The sequence below is a fragment of the Mizuhopecten yessoensis genome, unplaced genomic scaffold (assembly GCF_002113885.1).
Source record: "Mizuhopecten yessoensis strain PY_sf001 unplaced genomic scaffold, ASM211388v2 scaffold1313, whole genome shotgun sequence".
Classification (NCBI taxonomy): domain Eukaryota; kingdom Metazoa; phylum Mollusca; class Bivalvia; order Pectinida; family Pectinidae; genus Mizuhopecten; species Mizuhopecten yessoensis.
The window spans coordinates 1,765,669-1,790,134 of NW_018403984.1; the positions used below are offsets into that span (position 1 = coordinate 1,765,669).

General features: G+C 36.0%; 2 protein-coding genes across 2 annotated transcripts in view; one reads left to right on the top strand and one right to left on the bottom strand.

The window, feature by feature from the left end:
* The first annotated feature begins 7,606 nt into the window (after positions 1–7,606).
* On the top strand, positions 7,607–13,810 carry LOC110459748. Its single transcript, XM_021512164.1, has 5 exons — positions 7,607–7,819; positions 10,195–10,747; positions 11,004–11,100; positions 12,293–12,435; positions 12,710–13,810. The coding sequence occupies exons 2-5, from the start codon at positions 10,253–10,255 to the stop codon at positions 12,827–12,829; spliced, it is 855 nt and encodes a 284-aa protein (XP_021367839.1). The 5' UTR covers positions 7,607–7,819; positions 10,195–10,252; the 3' UTR covers positions 12,830–13,810.
* A 2,026-nt stretch (positions 13,811–15,836) lies between these two features.
* The window catches only part of LOC110459756 (L-galactose dehydrogenase-like), a 13,060-nt gene continuing 4,430 nt past the window's right edge, over positions 15,837–24,466 (bottom strand). The window contains exons 4-10 of the mRNA XM_021512176.1: positions 22,440–22,601; positions 21,955–22,085; positions 21,191–21,293; positions 20,907–21,038; positions 19,356–19,438; positions 18,351–18,437; positions 15,837–16,906 (exon numbers count right to left, since the gene is read on the bottom strand). Of these exons, the coding sequence (XP_021367851.1) occupies positions 16,828–16,906; positions 18,351–18,437; positions 19,356–19,438; positions 20,907–21,038; positions 21,191–21,293; positions 21,955–22,085; positions 22,440–22,601 (777 nt within the window). The 3' untranslated portion in view covers positions 15,837–16,827. The remainder of the gene's footprint in view (positions 16,907–18,350; positions 18,438–19,355; positions 19,439–20,906; positions 21,039–21,190; positions 21,294–21,954; positions 22,086–22,439; positions 22,602–24,466) is intronic.

Below are 24,466 nucleotides of genomic sequence, written 5' to 3' on the forward strand. Positions count from 1 at the left end.
ATAAGGGGAAGTAACTCCTTGATGTAAACAGTCTTGTTCAATATTCTTGTCAGATATTTAATTTGAGATATTTACTAGACTAGTACCTACAGTGAATAATATCAAGTATTAGACAATGCGTTACTGGTATTCATATAAGGTAAACTGTTGAGCATAACTATTTGGTGATATTTGATTTATTCCCCCAACAGATACAGGCCATACAGTACATATGTATAACACACTAGCCATACACTGTTGAGGATCAAAAGACAATTTCAGCAAATAGATATATAATTTGTAAGTAGGGTTACACCAACTCCTGCAAATAATATGATAATTCTCTAATTAAATTGAAAGGAGTTACTTCATATCTTGATGTAAGCTTAGGTAGTTGAATACAGTAGAAATGGCCCGACTCTGATAAACAAGGCACATGTCGAGGAAATGTAAACACAGCGGTTTTACCCTACACAACTAATGTATACATGTATATATATTTGTACACTGCATTACATTTACAATACATATAAAGTACTGAGAAGTGTATAAACCTCTTTTTTCTATGTATGTCACTTGTGTGAAAACCATGGTTACCACATCAAAAATTACCAAAAAAATCCCAAAATTGCTATTTTTGACCCTATTTTTGACCCCCGCAACTAGTAAATTTTTCCTAAGTTCTGATTGAAATTAAAGATTACCTACCTGGTTGCAGAATTATCTGGGTCCCAGTAAAGTTGTACAGCTTGATTTTTTGCAATCAATTTTGCGTCGTGTGCTGTTGTCAAAAGTTTACCTCCTGTAAAGCTAGCTTTCGGATTATGGCCAAAATTTTATTCTCGAACCAAAAAAATCTTCCCTTTTTTTTACAAATGTGAAGCTCACATAGCCCACTTCATCATGCTTATACCAATTTTAGTACAGTTTTATTTTTATATTTTTTTTTACATATCATTATACAGGGGTTAGCCATTTAACAAAAATATCACCCATGGCCACAACCCTCTACTGTACACTGATACCTTGTGTCGAGTGTCTGTATATAATAATAAATTCTGTATTATTTTTAATCCAGTATACAATGATGCATGTCGTGTTGTTTTCAGTACAATGTCCTAAATAAATACGTATACCGTGTTACTGTGCTGTTTTCAGTTGAGTATCAGTATATAACTATGTATGCCGTGGCTTTTCTTTTTGATTTCGTTTTTTTTCTTTTCTGTCGAGTGTTAGTATATAACCATGTATACCGTGTTATTTTCAGTCATTAAAATGTTAAGTATATAATTACATATTTCGTGAAAGTTTCAAAACCTGTGTCATAATATTTCTAATCGGGCATCATTATATGACTACGTATACCGTGTTATTATCTGTCGGGTGTCATAATATAATTATATATACCGTGCGTTTTTCGTTATATTGTTTGTATCGAGTATCCGTATATAACAATACATTCTGTATTATTCTTAATCCAGAGTCAGTATACAATGATGTATGTCGTGTTGTTTTCAATGCAATGTCCTAAATAAATACGTATGCCGTGTTATGTGTATACTGTGCTGTTTTCAGCCGAGTATCAGTATATACTCATGTGTGCCGTGTTATTATCTGAGGGCTGGCAATGTTATGGCGCAGAGGTATTAAAGTAACCCCATTACTTCAGGATGGTAATGTACGAAAGGCTCTTACATCTATGTAATTGGTGTTCTTATGCCATCTACCAATTTACCTATTCACGAGTTTTTTTATACAGTCCAATGTCTGAGTGATTTGTATGTCAAATATATTGAATTAGGTTCTGTGGTGGTAATTGGCGATTTAAACGCTCACTTGTCAAAAATTTATGGTGTGAAAAACCATAGTGTAGCGAATGAGAGGGGACTTATTATAGAAACATGTATACAAGATCATCATTTGATATCTGCTAACTCCCAAAGCTTGTCACGTGGGCCAAATTACACATACATATCTGGTGATGGTGATCACGTCTATATGATCAACCATATTCTTGTCGAAAAATTCAAAATCGACCTTGTAGATTCCTGTCATATATGTGATGACCCTTTTCTAAATATGTCTGACCATCGACCAATGCAGCTTACATTTCGAATGAATTGTCATAAACGTGATTATTCATTGCTAGATTCGGCTATTAACTGGAAAAAGTAACGGAAGAACATATAAACACATATAAACAACGATTAGATATGCTATTGGAACAAATACAAGTTCCGGCTGATATCTCTGAGATTGCTAAAATAATTAATATTGCTGCAAATTTATCATTTCCTACAAAACAGTACAGACATTATTTGAAACCGCATTGGAACTATAATAATGTGAAATATCTACATACTAATTTGAGATATATGCGGTCTTTATGGATCGATGAAGGTCGTCCACGTGGTAAAGGTCATGAGACCTACACAAACTATAAAACCGCGAAGAGATCATTTCGCAATGAATTAAAACTCGTTCGTGAACAGTACGAAAGGGAACGGTTTGAACAACTTGAAAAAATGGCAGAACTCGACACCGGAACACTTTATAAAGCTATACGTACAAAGAGGAATGTAAGTAAAAACGCTTCCTCGTATGAATTACTGGTTAATGGAAAGATTACTCGTGATTCTGATATTTTGAGAGAAGCGTGGTATAAACATTTTCGTAATTTATCAATCCTCTCAATGAACCACACTTTGTTGACGAGTTCAAGAAACGCATTGAACGCATGGTCGACCGTATGTACGTTAATAGTTTTAACAATAATGATCGAGCATATCTCCTGAAGTATATCAATAGGTTTAGCTATAAAACACGAGAAATTGAACATACAAAGTGCGAATAACTATATGAATAGATCCGTCTCAGCTTGATATGGCCTTATTTAACAACATTAGTACAATATATTAGAACAACCTACATAATATGGTATAGGCCATGGACACCAGGTAGTCATATTATATAAACCTAGAAGACTTTCTCCTTCTTCATTCATGGATTTGAATATTTTTGTATATATATACTTATTTTATGTTGACTTTTCATTTTATTTTTTGTTTTGTTCTTTCCAAATGTATTGAACGTACCCAAACATGTCTTAAAACAATGTATGTGTTGGTAGTCCTAAACAATGTATGTGTTGGTAGTCCTAAAGAATTGTCGCCTTGTCTGTTGGTTTGTATACCTCGATGTTCATTGATATATCATTGTAAAGGACGGCAATAGGTCTACATTATATCAAATGTTACTCTGTTCAAGATAATTTATATTGTTTATATATTACAAAGAATTTTTTTTTCCATTTTTTTAACTTAACGAATTTTTTGTTTTTATTTTCTACCATTATGAAAGCCTATTAAATGTCATATGTTTTTATTACAATGCAGTCTGTTATACCAAACACAAATATTGTATTAATCCTCTTACTGATACTACTTGTATGTAACGACATAGAGACAAATCCAGGACCTGAAGGTAACAGAGAAATATCCTTGTTTCATTTAGATAGTAGAAGTGTTCGCAACAAAATTCCGTCTATAGAATGTTTAGCACACGAATATCAAGTTTTATCTATTTCCGAAACACATTTGGACGCGAATTGTATAAATTCTGATTTATCTGTAGATGGCTTTTGTACTCCTATACGACTTGATAGAAACAGATACGGTGGCGGAGTTATGGTATCTGTATCCGATGATTTACTTTACAAGCGGATATACGATTTGGAATTCAAAGGTGGTGAAGTTATCTGGATAGAGCTAATCACTGAAAAAAATACTATTTTGTTATGTACTGTTTACCGCCTCCTAGGAATACCCAGTGTTAAATTTCGGGATGACTTTCAAAATTCTATCGATAATGCTCTTTCGTATAGTAATAATGTAATAATACAGGGGGATATTAATGTAGACTTTCTTACTGTATCAAATAGTAGATTACACGAACTCATCCTGATCTTTAATATTGAAAACGTTATAACCGAACCCACTCGAGTTACCGAAAATACCAGTTCATTACTTGACCTTGTTTTAGTGAGTGACAATGTGAAAGTTACCTCCGTGTTATCTGTTGATAACGTAATTAGTGATCACTCCGCCACTGTTGTTGTAATAGAAGTACCACAAACATAAATTATCACTTTTAAACGCGAGGTTTGGATATACAAAGATAATGGTTTTGGTTTATTTAATAGTCGAATTAGAGACTTCTCCTGGAATTAGACATTGGATTCAGCATCTAGTTTAGATGAAGCCTGTGTAATATTTACGTCTTTTAGAATTTGCTGAAGTCAGTATTCCAGTTAAACATGTCACTGTAAGAAAAAACGAAAATCTATGATTCACATCAGAATTGCGCCTAGAAATAAGGAAAAGTAATAGGTTACAAAAACTCTACCGTAAAAACAATAACAAATATTCCATGGACAAGTTTAAAGCCCAAAGAAATAACGTTAATAATATTAGAAAACATGCTAAGGCATCCTTTTAAGAAAATATAAATGGTGTTATTGACCTAGTAAACGCCTCCGACTCGAAAACTTATTGGCGACTCGTGCGCCGACTGATTGGTAAACAAACTAATACTGATTCTATCACACCATTTTACGACGCTAACAATGTTTTCGGGCATGACGAAATTAGTAAAGTAAATGTGTTAAATAAATATTTTTGTTCGATATCTAATATCGATAAAGACCTGGACAGTCCCAGTTTGCCACCCCGTTGTAATTCGTCGTTACATTCCATTGTAATTACTAAATCTGATATTCATGATATTCTTAAGACATTGAAGTTAAACAAGGCAACTGGAAATGATACTATAAGTAACAATATGTTAAAAAATACTGCCGAGACAGTTTGTGAACCCCTGTTTATTTTATTCACTAGATCGTTAAGAGAATGCAAATTAACCTCGGCATGGAAATGAGCTACAAGAAAAATGAACGAACTCTTCCATCTAACTATAGACCGATATCACTGTTAAGTTCTGTAAGCAAACTGTTTGAGAGAGTCATACACAAATACCTTCATAATTATATGTTAGAGAATAAATTACTTTACAAATATCAATCAGGTTTCGTTAAAGGACATTCAACCGTTTACCAATTAATAGAAATTTATCATAATATTTGTTCTGCTCTGGAAAGTAAGCAACAAACATGTATGACATTTTATGATATATCTAAGGCTTTTGACAGGGTGTGGCACAGGGGTTTATTAATTAAATTATATGCTTATGGTATCAAGGGTTATCTATCCTGGATTAAAGATTATCTACTAGAAAGAAAGCAGCAGGTCATATTTGGTAGCTCTACTTCTTTTACCTTGACCTCAAACGTATAAATGTAATTCAGTCGCCTGAATGCATATGCTCTTATCCTATAGAAAATGTTGAGCATTACTTTTTAGAATGTCCATTGTATGTAGAAGCCAGAAATACCCTCAGGAGAAAACTTTTAGGGAATTTGAATTTAGATTTTTTAACTACTGATTTACTTTTGTATGGTTCAGACATGTTTACTGCTAATGAAAATTGTTTCCTATTCATATCAGTTCACGAATACATTAAAAATTCAAAACGATTTAATTAAAAATATGTTAAAACAAAAATAAATATACTTATATATCACCTGCACGTGGTTAGCATTGTGGTACTTTGATGACGTAGTGGATCGCATCCGGGATAGCAGGGAGCCTAGCCATCTCGGAACTTTTAAGGAAGCCAGGGATGTGGTATATTTATACTTGTTGAAAGCGGGCATTATGGTGCGGTGCGTTTTAAAGAAAGCTTCAAGGATGTGACAGTTGTGTGATGCGGTCTGCTGCGTCACCAAGCTGTTACCGTGTTGACACATACAGTTTTGATTTCAAAGCTAATTTTAAATTATTAAATTTTAAAAAGAGTTTTAGGAAGTAGAGAGAAAATGTAACATATGTTGATAACATTAAATTACATGTAATAGAAAGGTTATCGCTCACGATTTATTTAGAATAAGCGCCATGAATCCTATTTTGCATTATGTTGCCGAAATAACTGGGTAAACTCGGAATGTTTTGTTCGACTGACAATAATTCATCAGCTGGCTGAAAGGGAATGATGAATCTTGTTTTTCTTCTTCACGAAATACAACAAATACAGAGAATCTGGACATATTATAAGCATTTCTCTTTTGTATTCAATACATCACGAGTATATGGACAAAGTTCGCTTAGATATATTCACCTAAAGACATGGTATAATGAACTTTTCAGATTATTCAATTACTTCAAATTTATGCAAAGAAAGGGATTTGATACAAATGGATTTCAAATCCTTTTCTCGTGAATTGATTGATGGGGTATAGTGGTAGATTGTATCCTTATATACAATTTATATTGAATCTCTATACATGGTAATAGGCAGTAATGTGATACTCCCGATACGGCCGATACCAACCTGACAAATTTAGTATCCAGTCTGTACTTGTAGCAAGTTCATAACTAATACGTCGCCGTATCTTTGCAGGCTATTCGAAGAAAGACTGAATGAGGCGACTAATGTGGGGGTTTAACGTCCTCGCAACAGCCAGAATAATAGGAGGACGGGTACCAAGGGAGACACAACAGCCAGAATGATAGGAGGACGGGTACCAAGGGAGACACAGCCTGAAAAAGATAGTCCATGGAAAAGAAAGAAAATCCGAAAGATGGGAAACGAAAAAAAGATCCGGAGTGTTGCAATGGGGGCAGCAGATTAATTTTGGTCTCTTACGTGTCGCCCTAGTAGAGGACACATAAAAACACGTCGCCTTTAATGATACACGTGCAGTGTGATACAGCAGGTCTACTAAAGATATCTTCAATGTCTCCTAAATAGGAGAGACAAGGAAGACGCCCCCCCCCCCCCCCCCCCCCCCCCCCCCGATTCTGCAGGATGAATCTGCACATTAGTCGCCTCTTACGATCATAACGAGTTAATGTTAAACGTAAGTAAGATAACCATTTTTCAATATATTACAATAATTGATATATTAAATGGGGCAGTACGTAGTACAAGAACATGTAAAACAGAGAAGCATAGCGTTCTCTACATTTCCGTACAATAAGAATGTGTGTAAGTTTTACTTAACAGCTTTGGGTAGCAATATTATTCCTACGATCGTTTTAATATGTATGAAATCTAAAAATAAAACCGAGTTTCCACTGGTAATTTGTATATTTTTTTTTGTACTTTTTAAACGCTATGGACCATTGTGTTCAGAAACATCGACACGGAAAGTCAGGGCTTGAAACACAGGAGTAGTTCATGCGTCGACTTATTTTATCCCGTTGAGTTTATATAGATTAAAACTACTTCGTCATATTAAAAATGGATATTATCTATATTCTGAGTGCTATACAAACCGGTAAGTGCTACCTTCGGTCGTTCCGTAGATATACCTATCACATGTGTATACATAGAGAAATACATTACACGTCGCCGAAGATCGATCTTTAAAGCGCCTTTCAATGAGGTCTACCCAAGCACCCGGTGTATATCGGCCGTCTATAATACCTTTGAATTAGTCCCGCATAAAGCGCCTGCCATTATCAATGACACGGTGGCTTAATCTTTTTACACCCATTGCGCATGCCAGTTTGACGCTTTTCGACTTCTGTCAACCTTCCCATGACAACCCAAAACATGTCTGCCTCCATAAGGCTATAGCTGAACGACTTCGGAAGTTGATTTCTATCATGTAACCTGTCGTACTTCAACATAGTACCTCAGATGTAAAGTTTAACGGAGGTTGTCCATGGATATTTACCTGGATTCTGTAAATTACGCCTGTATATGAGTGAAATTTGTACAGGTAGGAAACGTTTTAATTATTCTATTTACCTACACTAATAATTATATACAGGTATATGCACACCTGCATTGAGTACACCTGTGTTACCGTATAGACGAGACGTTTCACCTGTGTGTGTCAGGAAGGCGACAGGATATAAGGAATCGTTACATTTATGTATACACAAACTCAAGTCATTCCTATATCAACACGTTCCTTTATGTAATTTAGAAGTAAATATTGAATTTCTCGGATGATAAATATGATCTGTTAACAATATCGATGTGGCAAACTGGTATTTATACCATTAAGACATTATATTTTGTCTACGCCTTTAAAATGTTCATTTGTAACTGGTTACTGTGTGTCTGTCAACGTAATTTTTTTCCAATGATATTTAATTTCTAAAACTGTAACTTTGCACTGCATAATTAACAGATATCAAATTGCCAAACATTGTTTCAACTTGTTCCCAATCTTATGAGTTATGGCAATATCTTTAAATTCAATTTAAGTTAAGATATCAAAATGTGGTAAGTTTTAAGTCACTTAGAGTTACAATATATATACATAAAGTACCAATAATAATTTGCTGCTTGCAAATTACGTTCTGATAAAAAATATCAACTTATGTCTTAATACATGTGTATAACATTATTAACACTATTAAAGTGAGATATATACATGGACACGAGGGTATAATGTATTACTTAACATTGCAACACAAGTTGATTGGTATATGGTTTTTTTTAATAAACATTAAATGTAGAGTGACAGTCAATCAGTGAATGACAGAGATTTAAAAGGGCATGTGTTGTTTTTTTTTAATTCAGATTCAGCCTTAGTGTAATTGATATAGTTAATTAGGAGTTTTATAATTAGCACTATATGTACCTGTGACGGGGTTGTCAGTTATACCAGTATCCAATCACATACCTGTGCCGAGCTCTACATGGGTCTATTGTACCAGGGGGATACTATTTCGTGTCATGTGGCGATTATATCGGTGTTTATAGATAGGACTACAAGAGGTACAACCTGACGCATACTTTAAAACAGATAAAATCGTGTGTTTCTTCTCGTATTTCTTCAATGAGANCCCCCCAAAAAAGTAAAAAAATAAATTAAAAAATAACTCGTTACGTCATTTTCCTGTCTAAGTTTTAACATACTTGACTACATGAACAGGGATGGAAAACAAACAAAGCCTGGTTAATCGCTATTATCTAATGTTTAAGGACAAACTACTTTGACACATTTCATAGAAGCATGTGTAGCTTATATTGACATTATACCAAAATGTAAAACCTTTTTTTTTGTGAGAAATGCCTGAAAATTTCATACTTTGTTAGTTATTTCTTGTCTATGAAGGATCATTTTAGATATATTTACATGCAGTTTGATTCGGACTTAAGTATACCGAGGAAGAAAGACTCGTGTAAACGTATGCTTAAGCTAACAATGTGTGAACAACTGGACACAGATGTTTAAAAACACCACAGAAAAAGATTGAAAACAATAATATATGTACAAGTTAATAAATAAATACTTATGTCTTTTCTATTTCATCTAGCCCCTCCATAATATTTGAAATCATGGATTGGTACCATTTTCAATATGCCTGGTCACCCTTTCATTTGTGCAAGCGATACTTAATAGTGATTGATGTTATTAATTTAAATTTTATTTATTTTTTGTTTAAATTAAATATCGATCTGACTTTGTCTATTATGTGTAATATTGCTATCAATAACAAGACATGAAGATATTTATTAGAATTCTACGGTAGCCTGAATGCTTGTGAGTAATTTTAAGATATCGGGGACGGACTCCAGTTTACAGGTAATTCCAGTTTCGTTCATTGATTAGCCTTTGCGTGTATTTGCATACATATCCAATTTCTGATCTGACAGGAGGTTTCTAGGCGCTTTCACAATTTTGTTTAACTTTTTACTCAAACATTGAAGCAGGGAAGAAATCGAAGACTCGTCGACCTGAAAGGTTAATCCTTTTCTCGATCTCTCCCCTACAAAGTTAGAGGAGTGATTCAGTATAGGCCACGTGCTGGCTCAGACATATATATCTGTTACACACCTGTGCTGAACGGGATTTATCGTGACATTTCAAAAGGAAAACCCTTTCCAAGTGGCATATCCATATGTACATTCTATTATTGAACATTTGATATTTAATCAGGAAATCTAAATCTAAATACATGTTGTATATTTATTATTGACTTAATATATATATATTTAAAAAGAAAAACTTTTAGTCGGAATATCATGTATAATCGTCGGAAGCTGGGAATAAGGACTCTACATAAAGAAATATTAGGACTTTACACAAAGAAATATTGAGTCTTAACTGATATAAACTATTCTTATATCCTCTTTCAGCATGACAATGAAATAATTGCCAAGTTTTGACCTCGGACGCAGTTCTATCCCCGGTTTCATGATGAGTGCATGTTCCTCGTCGATGTCCGACGTACCTCGCTACCAGGTCGGACGATCGGACAGCTCTGCCAGCAGTCTGTCTATGTTCCCGTTCGGATTTGATTCAAAGACAAAATACGACGCCAACGAATCACTCATAACAATACGAAGTACTAATTTCTCAAAGAAGGAGTTGGAAAAAGACGATGACATCTGGAAACGCCCACCTCCCGACTTCCGGCCCCAGAAGTTTGCTCCGAATCCGCCAAAACGTAACTCGAGGGAATCGATGCAACCATGGAGATATGGCACGTTTCCAGGTGAACATGTGTTTGTGAAGAAACCTTCCACAAAAGTGATGCCCAAAATTTTAATGCCCAAAAAGACACCGGAAGGGCGTATAATCACCCAGTTCCACATAGATCGACCATTCACTGCAAAGAAGAAATTCGTAAGGGAGGGCATGTTCAAACCGGAAATGTTCGTCAATCCGACAGAACACGATTTTAGAGGGGTACGTATGGTGCGACTTTGTCCACCTGTTTTTGCTGTGGCTTGCTTAACTCTTGTCTATAACTTTTTATTGTAGGACTGAATTACACAGCTTGATATTTCTGTTCCCTTTCTTTTGATTGAAATAACTTGCTCATTCTGAGGTATGTAAAAAACACGAAGTGTTCCGAATGACCAAGAGGTGATAAACGATTGAGGTTCTCAGTGATATGTTTGCTTGTCACTCAATACAGACTTTCAACCCTTTGGGTTTTCAGTATCCCCCGATCAAGAAGATGGGACTACCCGAGTTTACCACACATGAGGAAGCCGATCCGTTTGATATATACTTTAACACCGATCGATTAAATATCAGTAAGTATATGTTATTTAAGCAACACTTGTGATCTTATATGACAAAAATATGTCTTTGAATATGATAAACGGCAGCGTATAAGTGTACGTGGCTATAAGTCTGAAATAGCCATGTACCTTTTGCATTGATTACATCATACGAGATGAATAATTAAGTTTCAAAGAAGTTATTAATTGCAACAACAACAAAATACGCATTTTTTAGATTTACTGTGTGAAAACCATTTTCAACAAGCGATAATTAACTAAATTGATTTCAACGCCTATTAAAATATCCATTTAGATATATAAATATGTGACGTCTTAGTTATTCTGGTGTGAGCTAGATATTCACGGAATTTCTATGAGAGATGTAATGCAGTAGATATTATGAGATATGAAACCTTACTTTTAAAGAGATGAGTTAATATTCGAAGCATATGGTACGATCATAGTTATTTTCGTATCTAAAACGAAGTTCTCATTTTGTAGAAACTAGTTAGTTAACCAATCAGATAACAATCAAACAGTCAGTCTGCACTCTAGAAGTCAAATCACGTATTGAATCCCCAAAAAATATTAAAGGACTCTGATGAAAAAATACTATGCATATAATTAAGCAACAAACTGCATAGATGTGGCAGATCAACTGGTATAACTGCCACATGTGTCACAGACAAACTGAATGGTGCGCGCTTTTTTTCATACAAAATTGAAAAGACTTATAACGCAACTTTCGTTAATAATTCATTTGTTTTTAATTTATATATATCATATTCTCAATTCATAAAATATTAACAAATAACATTTTGTAAGTAACTATTCAATTGTCGTAAAACATTTTCCGATTTTATTGCGACCTATATCCGGCGCACGCACTCAACGGAAGCCCGCAGTAATCAGGTCAGAGTTATATTTGCATTTCGGCATGTTGTTGATGTTGATCGTGCAACCGGAGAAGGCTGAATTGGTGAAAAATCCAGGCGAAATTTTTTGTTGTTGATCTCACAGACACAAAGCAGAAGATACCGTTAAGTTCGGTAGTGACACTGTTAAGTCGATCGGAGGTGCAAAGACCAACTTCAGTTATAGTCTCATACCATGAAGCTGCTATTGGCAGTACCTTAGTAGTTATATAGAAGGGCTTTGCCACACCAAATGTAAATATTCTCTTATAGTCTTTCTGACCATACCCATGTTTGCATCTTCACAGTTCACGGCGAACCCCTTGAAAGAGCAGCCGACCGGAACATTAAAGGACTGCAGATGGCGCCCCCTGTGCATTTGCTGCCTAGGTGGGAGAGGCAGCTAATCTTAGACAACGAACCATATCCTACAAAGCCTGGCGAGTTCAACGTATGTAATTTTAATGATTACTTAAAATATTCCTCATTGGTTTACAGTTTGTCTTATACAATGAGCCAAAAACAAAGTTTTCATTGTATGTCTGTGAACACTATGTTGTTCATGTGTCCGTGAACATTCTTTTGTTCAAGTAAAACAAAATAAAATATTTCCTGTGTCTACCTGATATTTTTTAAGTCCTAAAAAGGTTAATACAGTATTAGTGTCAACCAGTTTTTACAACTCTCCGGTCAATTTGTTAATTCGTTTTACTTTTGTCCTCCAGCGCCATCGTTTACGATTCAGACCAGCACGTAGTGCGTTCATGGAGCGAGTGACCCGAACCCTGGATATAAACTGGGCCAAAGAACGACTAGATATGGCCCTGGAACAAGTCAGCAGTTGAGAACAGTGTCTCTAGATAACGAATTTGATCACATTCCTTTCCTATCATGGCGTAAGGGCAACTGGAGTTACTTCCCTTAATTGTATAGACTATTCCTGTTTCACATATTCTCGGACCATTCCAAAAATAACTCGGACAAACAACTTAAACATTTACCAACAAGGTCTAAAGATGTTAAATTGAATTTGTCCGGTCATTTTCTGCACTCATTGGCTCTATGGCGCATTCATTATATAATTACCTCCTCTTTCTGAGAAAAAAAATTAAACTGAGGAATAGGTCTATTGACATAAACTAATTTGAATTGACCTTTCGCCTTTACCGGTCGGCAGTATTATGTTGCCTGACTATGCGATGTCTGAGAGGGTAAATATATGACTAATCATATGTGCTGGCAACATTGTCTATGCTAATACATGTTTTAGAATTTGGAGACTTTGACTTTTATCCCTACAGTTATATACGTGATTGTGTTCAGTCTGTGTGCGTATTGTTGTTATTATAACATGCAAACCGTTCGGGTAACATTTTCTGTGATATCTATTTTAGTTTAAGATGTGAGACTCCTCTCGTCACGGTTTCCTATGTGAATTTCCACGCATATTTGATATTGAGACAAATTCAACACTATCTTATGAAAAGCTTATGCCCCACGATCTCTACGATTCGTTTATAAAGATACAAATGTGAGTACTAAAGAACGCATAAGCTCATTGTAGTAGACAAATGCCTTTAAATACATTATTCATGAGATATGTTGGTAAGACCTTATGCAGCAGGTTTGTTTGTATACACAATATCTTTATATCGAGTGCTAAAGTAACCCTGTCAGAACTGCATTATTAAAACATGAATAGATCATGTGTATATTCTGGAGCTTTTAGGAACGAACATTCATATTTATATTTTTGAATGATTTATTGAATGTCGTCCTGGCATTTGCAAACGTCGATACTAGTTTGACATTTGTACAACCGGAAACTTTCGCTGATATTGGTTTATCGATTACAGTGTGTGGTTGTATTGTGTCTTTAAGCGATTCCCACTGAAAGCTCTACAGATCAATAAGGCTTTGCTTGTTATTCCTTCAATATCATGTTCGCTTCAATTGAATTTTTAAAAGTATTAAAAAAAAACACAACACTTTCATGAAAATTTGTTTCAGAAGATATATTTGCAGTTTGTCATTTGTTTACATTATTTGATTTTAAGAGCCGTTTTGATCGTTATGGAAATGTATGAATCAAGTTTGTTTAGTTATATTTCAGGGGCGAATCTAGTATTTAAAAAATTCGGAAAGCTGTGGAGGGTGGGGCCGTTTCTTTTTCCAAATGCGACTTTACCTGATGGAATATTTATTTAAATATTTAGATGTAACTCCTCTTTTGATAAATAGAAAATATGAGCTACTGCCTAAAGTTCGTTTATCTCGTTTTTATTATTTTTCTTTGTCCTTTACGTTTCCATTTTGCTTATTTAGGGATCAAATGTACGCTAATGAGCATGTTTACTAACAAACCAGTAGTTAGTCATTCTAACTGACCAGTTATTTATTCTTACCTGGTAGGTCATATTATATTGTAATTATTTAAGTATATAGAAAGTGTCAATACTCCACTGATAATTGCTCATATAGTAATGCCTTTCCGTAGAATATTTATTCATATAACATATTAAAATATCTTCGTGTAATTTTGATCAGCAGATCATTCCATTTCACCGCCTAACACTCCCCTTTGTATAAGATACGCGCTTAGCTACTGGTGATTTCAGTGGAATATTCATATGCACATTTGTCAATTTTACCGAGCCTCATGTACTTACATAGCTGATTGATGAAGAGCTATGTCTGGCGCCCTTATATTGTACATTCCCGTCCAAAATTGTTTATCCACAAACCAATGTCATAAGGGCCACACAGTAGAAAGAGCACAATGCTTGACGGTGATATCTGCCAAGACGCTTTTCTAACGTCGCCGAATCTGTAGGGACCTAGAAGGCTTTAACATCAGCCGTGTGATGTGTATCCTAGGCAATTCTAGCTTGTTCATGTTTTCTTAACGTTATTTATGTTGCTTAGTCACAAATGCTTAAACATAATTTATTCTGTCGTTTTTGTTTGTTAATGTGATATAGACTTATTACTATTCCATGTTTAGTGAATAAGTTAATATTTGTATCGGAAATGGAAAAGAAGATATAATATTTTGTTACTTTTAATACAATTATTTTATAACATAATGTTGTTTCTTGGTCGTCTTTTTTTTAAATGCGCATATTATTTGTATGTATAAGACTACAGCGATGAAACAGAGACTTGCTACCGCTAGGAATCAGACCCGACACTACAGATTTTCGTTACATAGCAAGTATTTATAAGCAACAATACTGTCAGTCATCTTGATTGAAACCGGATATCGAGGTGCCTACATATCTGAAAATTATACGATGGCCCGAAGCACTTCAATGCCTTATTTCATGTTTTATCATAAGAAGCACTTTAATGCCTTATTTCATGTTTTATCATAAGAAGCACTTTAATGCCTTATTTCATGTTTTATCATAAGAAGCACTTTAATGCCTTATTTCATGTTTTATCATAAGAAGCACTTTAATGCCTTATTTCATGTTTTATCATAAGAAGCACTTTAATGCCTTATTTCATGTTTTATCATAAGAAGCACTTTAATGCCTTATTTCATGTTTTATCATAAGAAGCACTTTAATGCCTTATTTCATGTTTTATCATAAGAAGCACTTTAATGCCTTATTTCATGTTTTATCATAAGAAGCACTTTAATGCCTTATTTCATGTTTTATCATAAGAAGCACTTTAATGCCTTATTTCATGTTTTATCATAAGAAGCAGTTTTCGTCAATACTTTGGCCCCTATCGGAGACTATTAATGTCCATAATTAGCATATACATATTTCTCCTGTAAATAACGAGTTTTACCTATGGCAGTCCTTATGGATTGATAAAAAAAACACCCACACATTTTAAATGTATAGTTGATAATCATTTATTCATTTCGGACATTTGAAAACATCTGTGTATTGTTATAACAAACATGACGATTAAACACTGTTGGTGTTATTCTGTTTCTTATCGTTATACAAAAAGTCTATCATAAGGAGGGATAAAGCTAACATTATTTATTTACCAATGTAATCCCTGAAATGATATGACCGAGTATTTGACCGAAAATGACATATGAATAGCGTATTTGATACCCTGAGATATTCTTTTAATATCAATTATCACTTGACTTACAATCGGTGGAAATAACATTGATCGAGATTATCAATCATAAAAGATCAACTCTCATACACATTCACTTTAATATCCTCATTACAAATGATTAATTTGAAACATCCGTTGTGCGTTGGAAATAAATAAATATATATATTTCAATGTTCGTTGAAAATAATACAACATCCACGGACAAGTATTCATAAGAAAACAAAGTTTCTAACATTCAATTTGAGTTACTAACGATTCAATATCAACATTGTATATCTGTATAATCAACCTCCTTTTCATCACACAGTCAACTGGTCGTACATGCTATTACATAAAAAGACAGTTGTGCTTAGTTTCTAGGAAGACATTCACCAGGTGTATGATTGCATATTACTCTGTAATCCTTATTTACAACTTAATTAATAATTAAGCGTTAATAAACACATGTTATAAACACATATTAATGTCTAAAAAATATTAAAGGTAAATCATGGAATCAATTAATTGTTTAAAGCAATCTATTTTGCAAAATATTTTACAAAGTTTCAATTGCTAAAACGTTTCAAACGTAATAATGAGGAAAAAATATTTGGGTATGAACTGAGGTTTCAGCATCCTCGATATCCAGGAGTTACGCTCATTTTCGCTCACTTTCGCGCGCTAAAGTGACCCCTGGATATCGAGAATGAGGTTTTGTTACAGTGGCAGGTCGATGATGAAAAACTTGGCTGTCTTGCAGTTGTCATATTGACCGTTATTTGCGTCCCAGATTTTCCCAGTATTCTTTGACCTCTTCACCTTCCCAGTTCTTGTTGTTTAATGGTTTCATGAACCTGGAGATGAAAAAGAGGAGAAAGTAAATATATGAAAAATTTCAGGAACCCTATACCACTAACAAACTGTAACTAAGTATTGGAAACGGGTTTTTCCGGACTGGCTATTCCGTCTTTGCGTATTGCAGAGTTATCTTCTCTTGGGAGCAGGTATTGATTGTTACGTCACTTGTTTGTGAGAGTAACGTCATCAATTTTTGAGAAAACGACGTAATTTTCTCACACAAACCAATGACGTAACAATCAACACCTGCTCCAAAGAGAAGATAACTCTGCAATACGCAAAGACGGAATAGCTTTGATAAATTGTTTCTGAGACGAGGACCAGATCTTGAGAGCCTTTTATGAGAAATGAGAAATATGAGATATACAGAGCATAGTCAACAACAGTGCTCCAAGAGTGAAGTAGCACCGCGGGGCAATGTCAAGTTCTTCATTACTTAGAGTCCTTCGACTCATCAATTACACAGTAATAAAAAGCGCGATATTTAAAAGGCATAATACCAAACAATGTTGCACGACATTACACACGCTCACAACACAACTACAAATAGAAACAGTATCACATTATTGGAGAGTGCAACTAAAGCTATTTATAATAATTGGGTTCTTCTCAAATATTTCCCTAAGTTCGCCATTTCTTTCATATTTTTCACCCTCAAGAGTCCAACATGTTTGGCTTTTTAATGTAAGCAGTTTTCAAAAAAATTGCTAAGACGAAAATTAAACTCATTTTCAACACGATCTAAATTACATAAATTACACACTCTACGATTCCACTCAATGTTTTGATATCGTCCGTTTTCTACATTTAAGTTATGAGAAAACAATGTATTTTTTTTTTGTTATTTCTTTCAGAGGTAGTTTTGCTAATAAAAATTATCGTAAAGATATCAATATAAACATTTACTTTCGAGGATGTTCTATCTTTTCTGCACATTCTTCTCTAAAAATATAAATTAACCTTTCCTTAATTAATGAATAAAACTTATTGTCGTCAGTATCATATTCCCCAATATACCTTAGGCCTATATCCTGTATAGCTCATCTTTGATGTTCACAACCAGCTAGCGCCGGATGTGTTCTGGCCAAATTGGTCTTCAGTCATATCGGAAGCTACAGGGAGGTTATTTTTACAGCAACAGGAGAGGATATATTTTTTGTAGCAAAGCCGAGACTAATTTTTGCAAATAATAACAAAAATATAACAAGAATTATCAGTATTTCTCTGTTTAACCCCTGTACCATTTTACAATGGGTCGAAGGGTACATATAACCCTCAACACAAATTATGGATAACACAAAGGCAACTTATACTACAAATCACTTAATTGTAGTGAGATCTTATTTAAGCTGCAATCTTCAAATATATCTATTGAATGAGAGAATTCGTGAGAATCAGATCATTATTTTTATTTTACACCTTATCGTTTGTGTTACTGACCTGTCCATGACCTCACGGCTCGTTTGCTCCTCCAGGGCGGTGAGTGGTGTATACAGGCCGTCCAGGTTTTTCTTGGCGTTCACAAGGCTGACAAGTAATACGTACAATTACCACAACAGTTTGATATTAACACTACAAACAACTGTACATCTCGGGTATGTTTTCATTTCATACACATGTACTATTTGAAGTACGCGGCAATGAGGAGGGAGCGGGAATCCCAAGTAGCGTTATTGGTTTATGAATCGGATAATTTGTGTCGACGCAATTAGAATCGTCACTAACGCCACTTTGTGACGTCATATATGACTACCAAACGGGTAAAGAACAAACCGCTTTACTCTTTGCTATTCAATGTAGTTGAAATGTAACTCTCACTACCTTACGATTATCAGTACTACAATTGAAAAAGAAAGTATTAACCTAAGTGGAATATTCGCCAAACTTCGGAAATTCAGATGACCGTGTGGAGAAATATGCTTTGATTTAGATTTGAAACCGAATCGGTAGACAATGGCGTCACCATGGCCTGTATTCATGAAACCGTTCTCATGCTCAAGCATGGGTTCTGTGCTCAAACCAGTTTTCTTGTAACTCGCTTAAATCATGTCAACGGTCAATAAGTCAAGTGTAAACATTGAAAACAGTATTTGTCTTTAAGTTTCTTCAGTTTTTGTCCAAATCATTGACAAAATACGTTTTTTTTTATCAATTAATAACCAGAACAAGAAATTTGGCTTCAGCACAAAATCCATCATTGAGCATGAGAACGGTTTCATGAATACATGCCCATGTTGTCAACACATGTGATACTGGCCCGTTAAAGAACACTTGAACATCAGAGTAATACAGCTCTAAACCAAGGATTCCATGACATTCTTGTATAAGATAGAACAATATATTTATTCAAAGATTACCCTTAGATATATCAGAAGAACCCAGATGTCGTATATTGATATGGACTATCGACAATTTAACCATTGTTTTCTTAGAACAAGTCCTTACCTGGCAGTGCTGAACAGTGTTGTAGGTATGGACTGGCGGAGAGTGAAGGCCAAAGCGAGGCGGGAAATATCCACTCCTTTCTCCTACAGAAAACAGTTCACTGTTATAAAACACACAATAACAGACAGAAGCTGTATGTTTCATTCGAGTACATTCTCAAAACGATCAAAGATAGTTCATGTTACTGAAAATTCATTTTAACGACGCAAAACTAACAAGGTGTCGCTTAGTAGAACTGGCCCCTTTGACTAACTTTAAGGTTATGGAGAATAATATTTGAATATATTTTAATTATATTGAAGTTCTGCATTTTTAGTTACAGGAAATAACCTTTACAATGGACCTTTGACATAAAAAGGAAAAGCCCAACCCTCTCGCAAACAAACGCATCAGGCAACGCAGTACGAAGCCGTTGTAGTCTATACTATCTGCTTTAAGCAAGGAACCCCTGTGTGCAATTTGCTTGGATTTACCAAAATAATGATCTTAAAGTTATTGCTATCTTAATCAAAGCAAACCTTCAACTTTGACCATTTTCCATGACATTAAGATTTAGACAACAGAACCACTGATAATGTTTGAGTTCTCTCCATCAAAGGAAACTCAAATTAATGTGTAGAAACACGATTTTCTATATATAGTATCGGAGACCTTGATATTTGGCCTATACCATGAAAAACACTTCAAAGCCAGCACTTTGGTGCTTTGTGTAGATTTGGGTTGACCAAATTAAAACCAACTTATTAAAGGGAAACGAGTCCGGACGTGCGTGGGCACGATCCTCCGCTCTCTTTCTCTTTCTATGGCCAGAGGAGGTAGGTTGGGGATTCACCTGTCTTCTAAGCTGACCTTATTTTACTGTAATCAGGATTTATACTTAAGTTTTGATTATTATTTAGATAATTGTAACTAAACAAATTATACTTTATCACATTACACTATCTTAATCCAATATAACATCATAGTATAATGTTTTTAATGAATATCTGATTATAGTAAAGTGTGTATTTCTTTTTTTGTGTTTTTGTTTAACTCTAATGAGGTTGTTATATTTCCTGCGTGGTTCTAGCTATGCATATGTTTCGTAAAAATAGCTCTTCAGTGTTAATGTTTCATTATATATATAGTAGATAATAAATAAATAAGTCCTTGCGAAGGAAAATATAGAATACAAACATATTTTTTTCAGATCGTCCGCTAGGCCTTTCTGCCTTCTAGGGCTAATCCGCCTGAAGAACCCTAGAAGGCAGAAAGGCCTAGCGGACGATCTGAAAAATTTATGTTTTTATTCTATATATATATATATATATTATCTAAAGAAAAATTCTTAACAACGAATCTTTAGCACTTTCATCTCTTCTAGGAGATTCTTCAGACTGTTTATTTGAAGTATTGACGTCATAAACTATGACGTCACATAACATTTCGCTATAACGACGTTAAATATATATATATAGAAATAAAGACGGACATACAAACAGCGTTACATCTTCTATCTTTCATGCCAGGGAAAACAGATTTTAGACCACCTCTACCATCAAGCCTACATACCTGGCAGTAGGCGGCGGCTTTTGCACACGTGTCCTTGACGTCAGATTTGGCTGGATGCCAGGAGGCGGGGCCACGGTCTGTCAACAGACCCATGCTGATGGGGGAGGCGTTGACCACGCCCACTCCTTTCTCCTTTATGATAAACATGTATGATTTAAATCCTAAATTTTTCCTATGAATTGGAAATTAATTATTTTGATAAAATTACCGCAACAAATATCAAAGAGGGCAGACAGACAATATCAAACAGACGAGATAATAACGTTGATGATGTGACTACAGACCTTAAAGTAGGGTAAATGTTCAGCCAAGGAGTTGTCATTCATACAGGCATGACAGTAGGTGAGAACTGTGTCGACCTGCACTGTACTTCGTTCCAACACTTTCCTGGAAGTAGCAAACGGTTTAATACACGACTTCAAAAACTCAAAATTATCCGAAAATTTGGCGCCATTTCATGATACGTCTTGAGTGTACATCTTGTTGACCCAATTAATTATCGCAATTAAAAAGCTACTCATATTATCTGTACAACAAATACAGCTTTGTGTTATCGGTTTTGGGAAACATGTTCAATACGAACAACAAATAGTATCAGGAATTGACTTCAACAAGACAGTCAGTCAAGTTCATTTCTTCCATCACTTCATATGCTTTGGAGTTTTCAAAGTTGTCTATTAACGCAACACTCAACATCTCAAAGTTTACAAGGAAAACATGATGCATGTCTGTGCAAGCTATTCAAGGACATGTCACTCCAAAGCCAGAATTTAAATGCAATTAAAGGCAATGAAGCGGGATATATACTAGCCTATTGTATGTACATGAAAGGGCAACCCGCCCCCTTTAATATAGACTGGTTTCGTTTGATATTTTTGGTTGGGCCATCATTACTCTCTTCTGAAAATCGTGCCAAGTTTGGCATTGTATTCGTGTGATATTACATGAGGTCATCTATCGATGATGGAGCTATTTGCAAGTATTTTTTCTGATGGAAATCCTGCTACGAAAATATCTATGAACACCAAGAAGAAAGAGTTGTTCGTACTTGAAGTTTCCCAGGGGATACCCTGTTATTCCGATAAATTTAGCCTTGCCACTGTCCTTGACCTTCTGTAAGGCGGGTAACGTCTCGTTCACAATAATGTCAAGGTCAGGAGCGAACTCCATATCGTGGATCTGCAGTAGGAATCAAACAAGTAATCAAACATCGAATCCAAATACCTTTAATACTTGAAATCAAATTAACCATTCGTTTTTATCCAAATGGAAATTTTTCAATTCATATTTTTTTCAATTCATTTAAATCTATTTATTTCACACTTAAACATATCCTTTCTTACTCGTGAACATTTATATATTTTACACGTAAGTGTAACTTTTCTTATTTATGTAATAACTTTTGGAATTAAAATGTTATTTTCTTCTCAAATATTATATACAAATGTACTACATGCAATATTTGACAAGCCATGTACTACGATGCGTAACGATCAAAGAGGGAATTCTAATTTTTAAGATACTTGATATTACCTGAATAACATCTACGTAATCTAATCCCAACCGCTGTAGACTTTCGTCCACACTTTGTATCGTCCTCTCCGCCCGGAAGTCAAACATCTTATCCACTTCCGGTAGGTACCTTCCAATTTTTGTCGTGACATAGTACGCCTCTCTTGGAACTCCTTGTAGGCCCTGTACACAGATATCTTATACTGGGTTAGTTATACTTGATTCATATTATACAAAATATCTATGATAAATCAAAGCCAGGTTATTCGATATGGAAAATATAGAAACTATGTACTGCAAGTAACAGTTATACTGGGGCTTAAAGAGATGTTTATTGACTTCTAAATCGAGACGAGGGGGATCAAGAACTCTCGCACGTCTAAGACCAAGTGTTAACAAGGCGTAGCTGAATTGGGTCATTTCGGTACATATATAACAGCTATTGTACATACGTTTCCAGCGAAGCCGAAATCGACATCGATTCTATGGACAACTCGTACACATTTTACACCTTTGTGTGCATACACTTCATTGGTTATTTGTCTGATGAAGGTGACAGTGTACATACCGTGCTAGTCATCGAAAGGTCACATAGAATTTTTTATTGGTTGTGTAAAAAGAACTTCTCATAATGAGATTTTATTGTCCAAAATATACCCAAATCAGCGCACTTCTGTTTGAACCACTTACTCAACCAATTTCAGCTAACGAAAACCTATCCCTAGATCACAACGAGCGGATTGTTTTAATGTGTTCAAACTTGCATCATCAGATCAAAACGATCTACAATTGACTGACATGAAAGATTTCTGTACATTCTTTTATTTTTATGTCTTAGTACTTCGTAATGTATAGATTTTGTGCATTCAGTGGCATGTAGCCCTACCTCCCTTCCCCACCCTGACCTACCATATCCCCCTCACGCCCTACTTTCTAACTCCAGTGGCATGTAGCCCTCCCTCCCATCCCCACCCGGACCTACCATATCCCCCTCACACTCCGCTTTCTAACTCCAGTGGCATGTAGCCCCACCTCCCATCCCCACCCTGTTCTACCATATCCCCCTCACACTCCTCTTTCTAACTCCAGTGGCATGTAGCCCTACCTCCCACCCCCACCCGGACCTACCATATCCCCCTCACACTCCCCTTTCTAACTCCAGTGGCATGTAGCCCTACCTCCCACCCCCACCCGGACCTACCATATCCCCCTCACACCCCACTTTCTAACTCCAGTGGCATGTAGCCCTACCTCCCTTCCCCCCCCGGGCCTACCATATCCCCCTCACACCCTACTTTCTACCTCCAGTGGCATGTAGCCCCACCTCCCATCCCCCCCCTGCCCTACCATATCCCCCTCACACCCTACTTTCTGACTCCAGTGGCATGTAGCCCCACCTCCCATCCCCCCCCGGACCTACCATATCCCCCTCACACTCCAATTTCTAACTCCAGTGGCATGTAGCCCCACCTCCCATCCCCACCCTGTTCTACCATATCCCCCTCACACTCCACTTTCTAACTCCAGTGGCATGTAGCCCTACCTCCCATCCCCACCCGGACCTACCATATCCCCCTCACACTCCACTTTCTAACTCCAGTGGCATGTAGCCCTACCTCCCATCCCCACCCGGACCTACCATATCCCCCTCACACTCCGCTTTCTAACTCCAGTGGCATGTAGCCCCACCTCCCATCCCCCCCCTGACCTCCCATATCCCCCTCACACCCTACTTTCTAACTCCAGTGGCATGTAGCCCCCACCTCCCATTCCCACCCTGACCTATCATATCCCCCTCACACCCTACTTTCTAACTCCAGTGGCATGTAGCCCCCACCTCCCATCCCCACCCTGACCTACCATATCCCCCTCACACCCTATTTTCTAACTCCAGTGGCATGTAGCCCCCCCTCCCATTCCAAACCCTGACCTACCATATCCCCCTCACACTCCACTTTCTAACTCCAGTGGCATGTAGCCCCCACCTCCCATCCCCAACCTGACCTACTATATCCCCCTCACACCCCACTTTCTAACTCCAGTGGCAT

Coding starts and splice junctions, on each gene's coding strand:
- LOC110459748 (XM_021512164.1), top strand. CDS start 10,253: ATGATGAGTGCATGTTCCTCGTCGATGTCCGACGTACCTCGCTACCAG. Junction 10,748..11,003: donor CAGAACACGATTTTAGAGGG/GTACGTATGGTG, acceptor TTGGGTTTTCAG/TATCCCCCGATCAAGAAGAT. Junction 12,436..12,709: donor CAAAGCCTGGCGAGTTCAAC/GTATGTAATTTT, acceptor TTTGTCCTCCAG/CGCCATCGTTTACGATTCAG.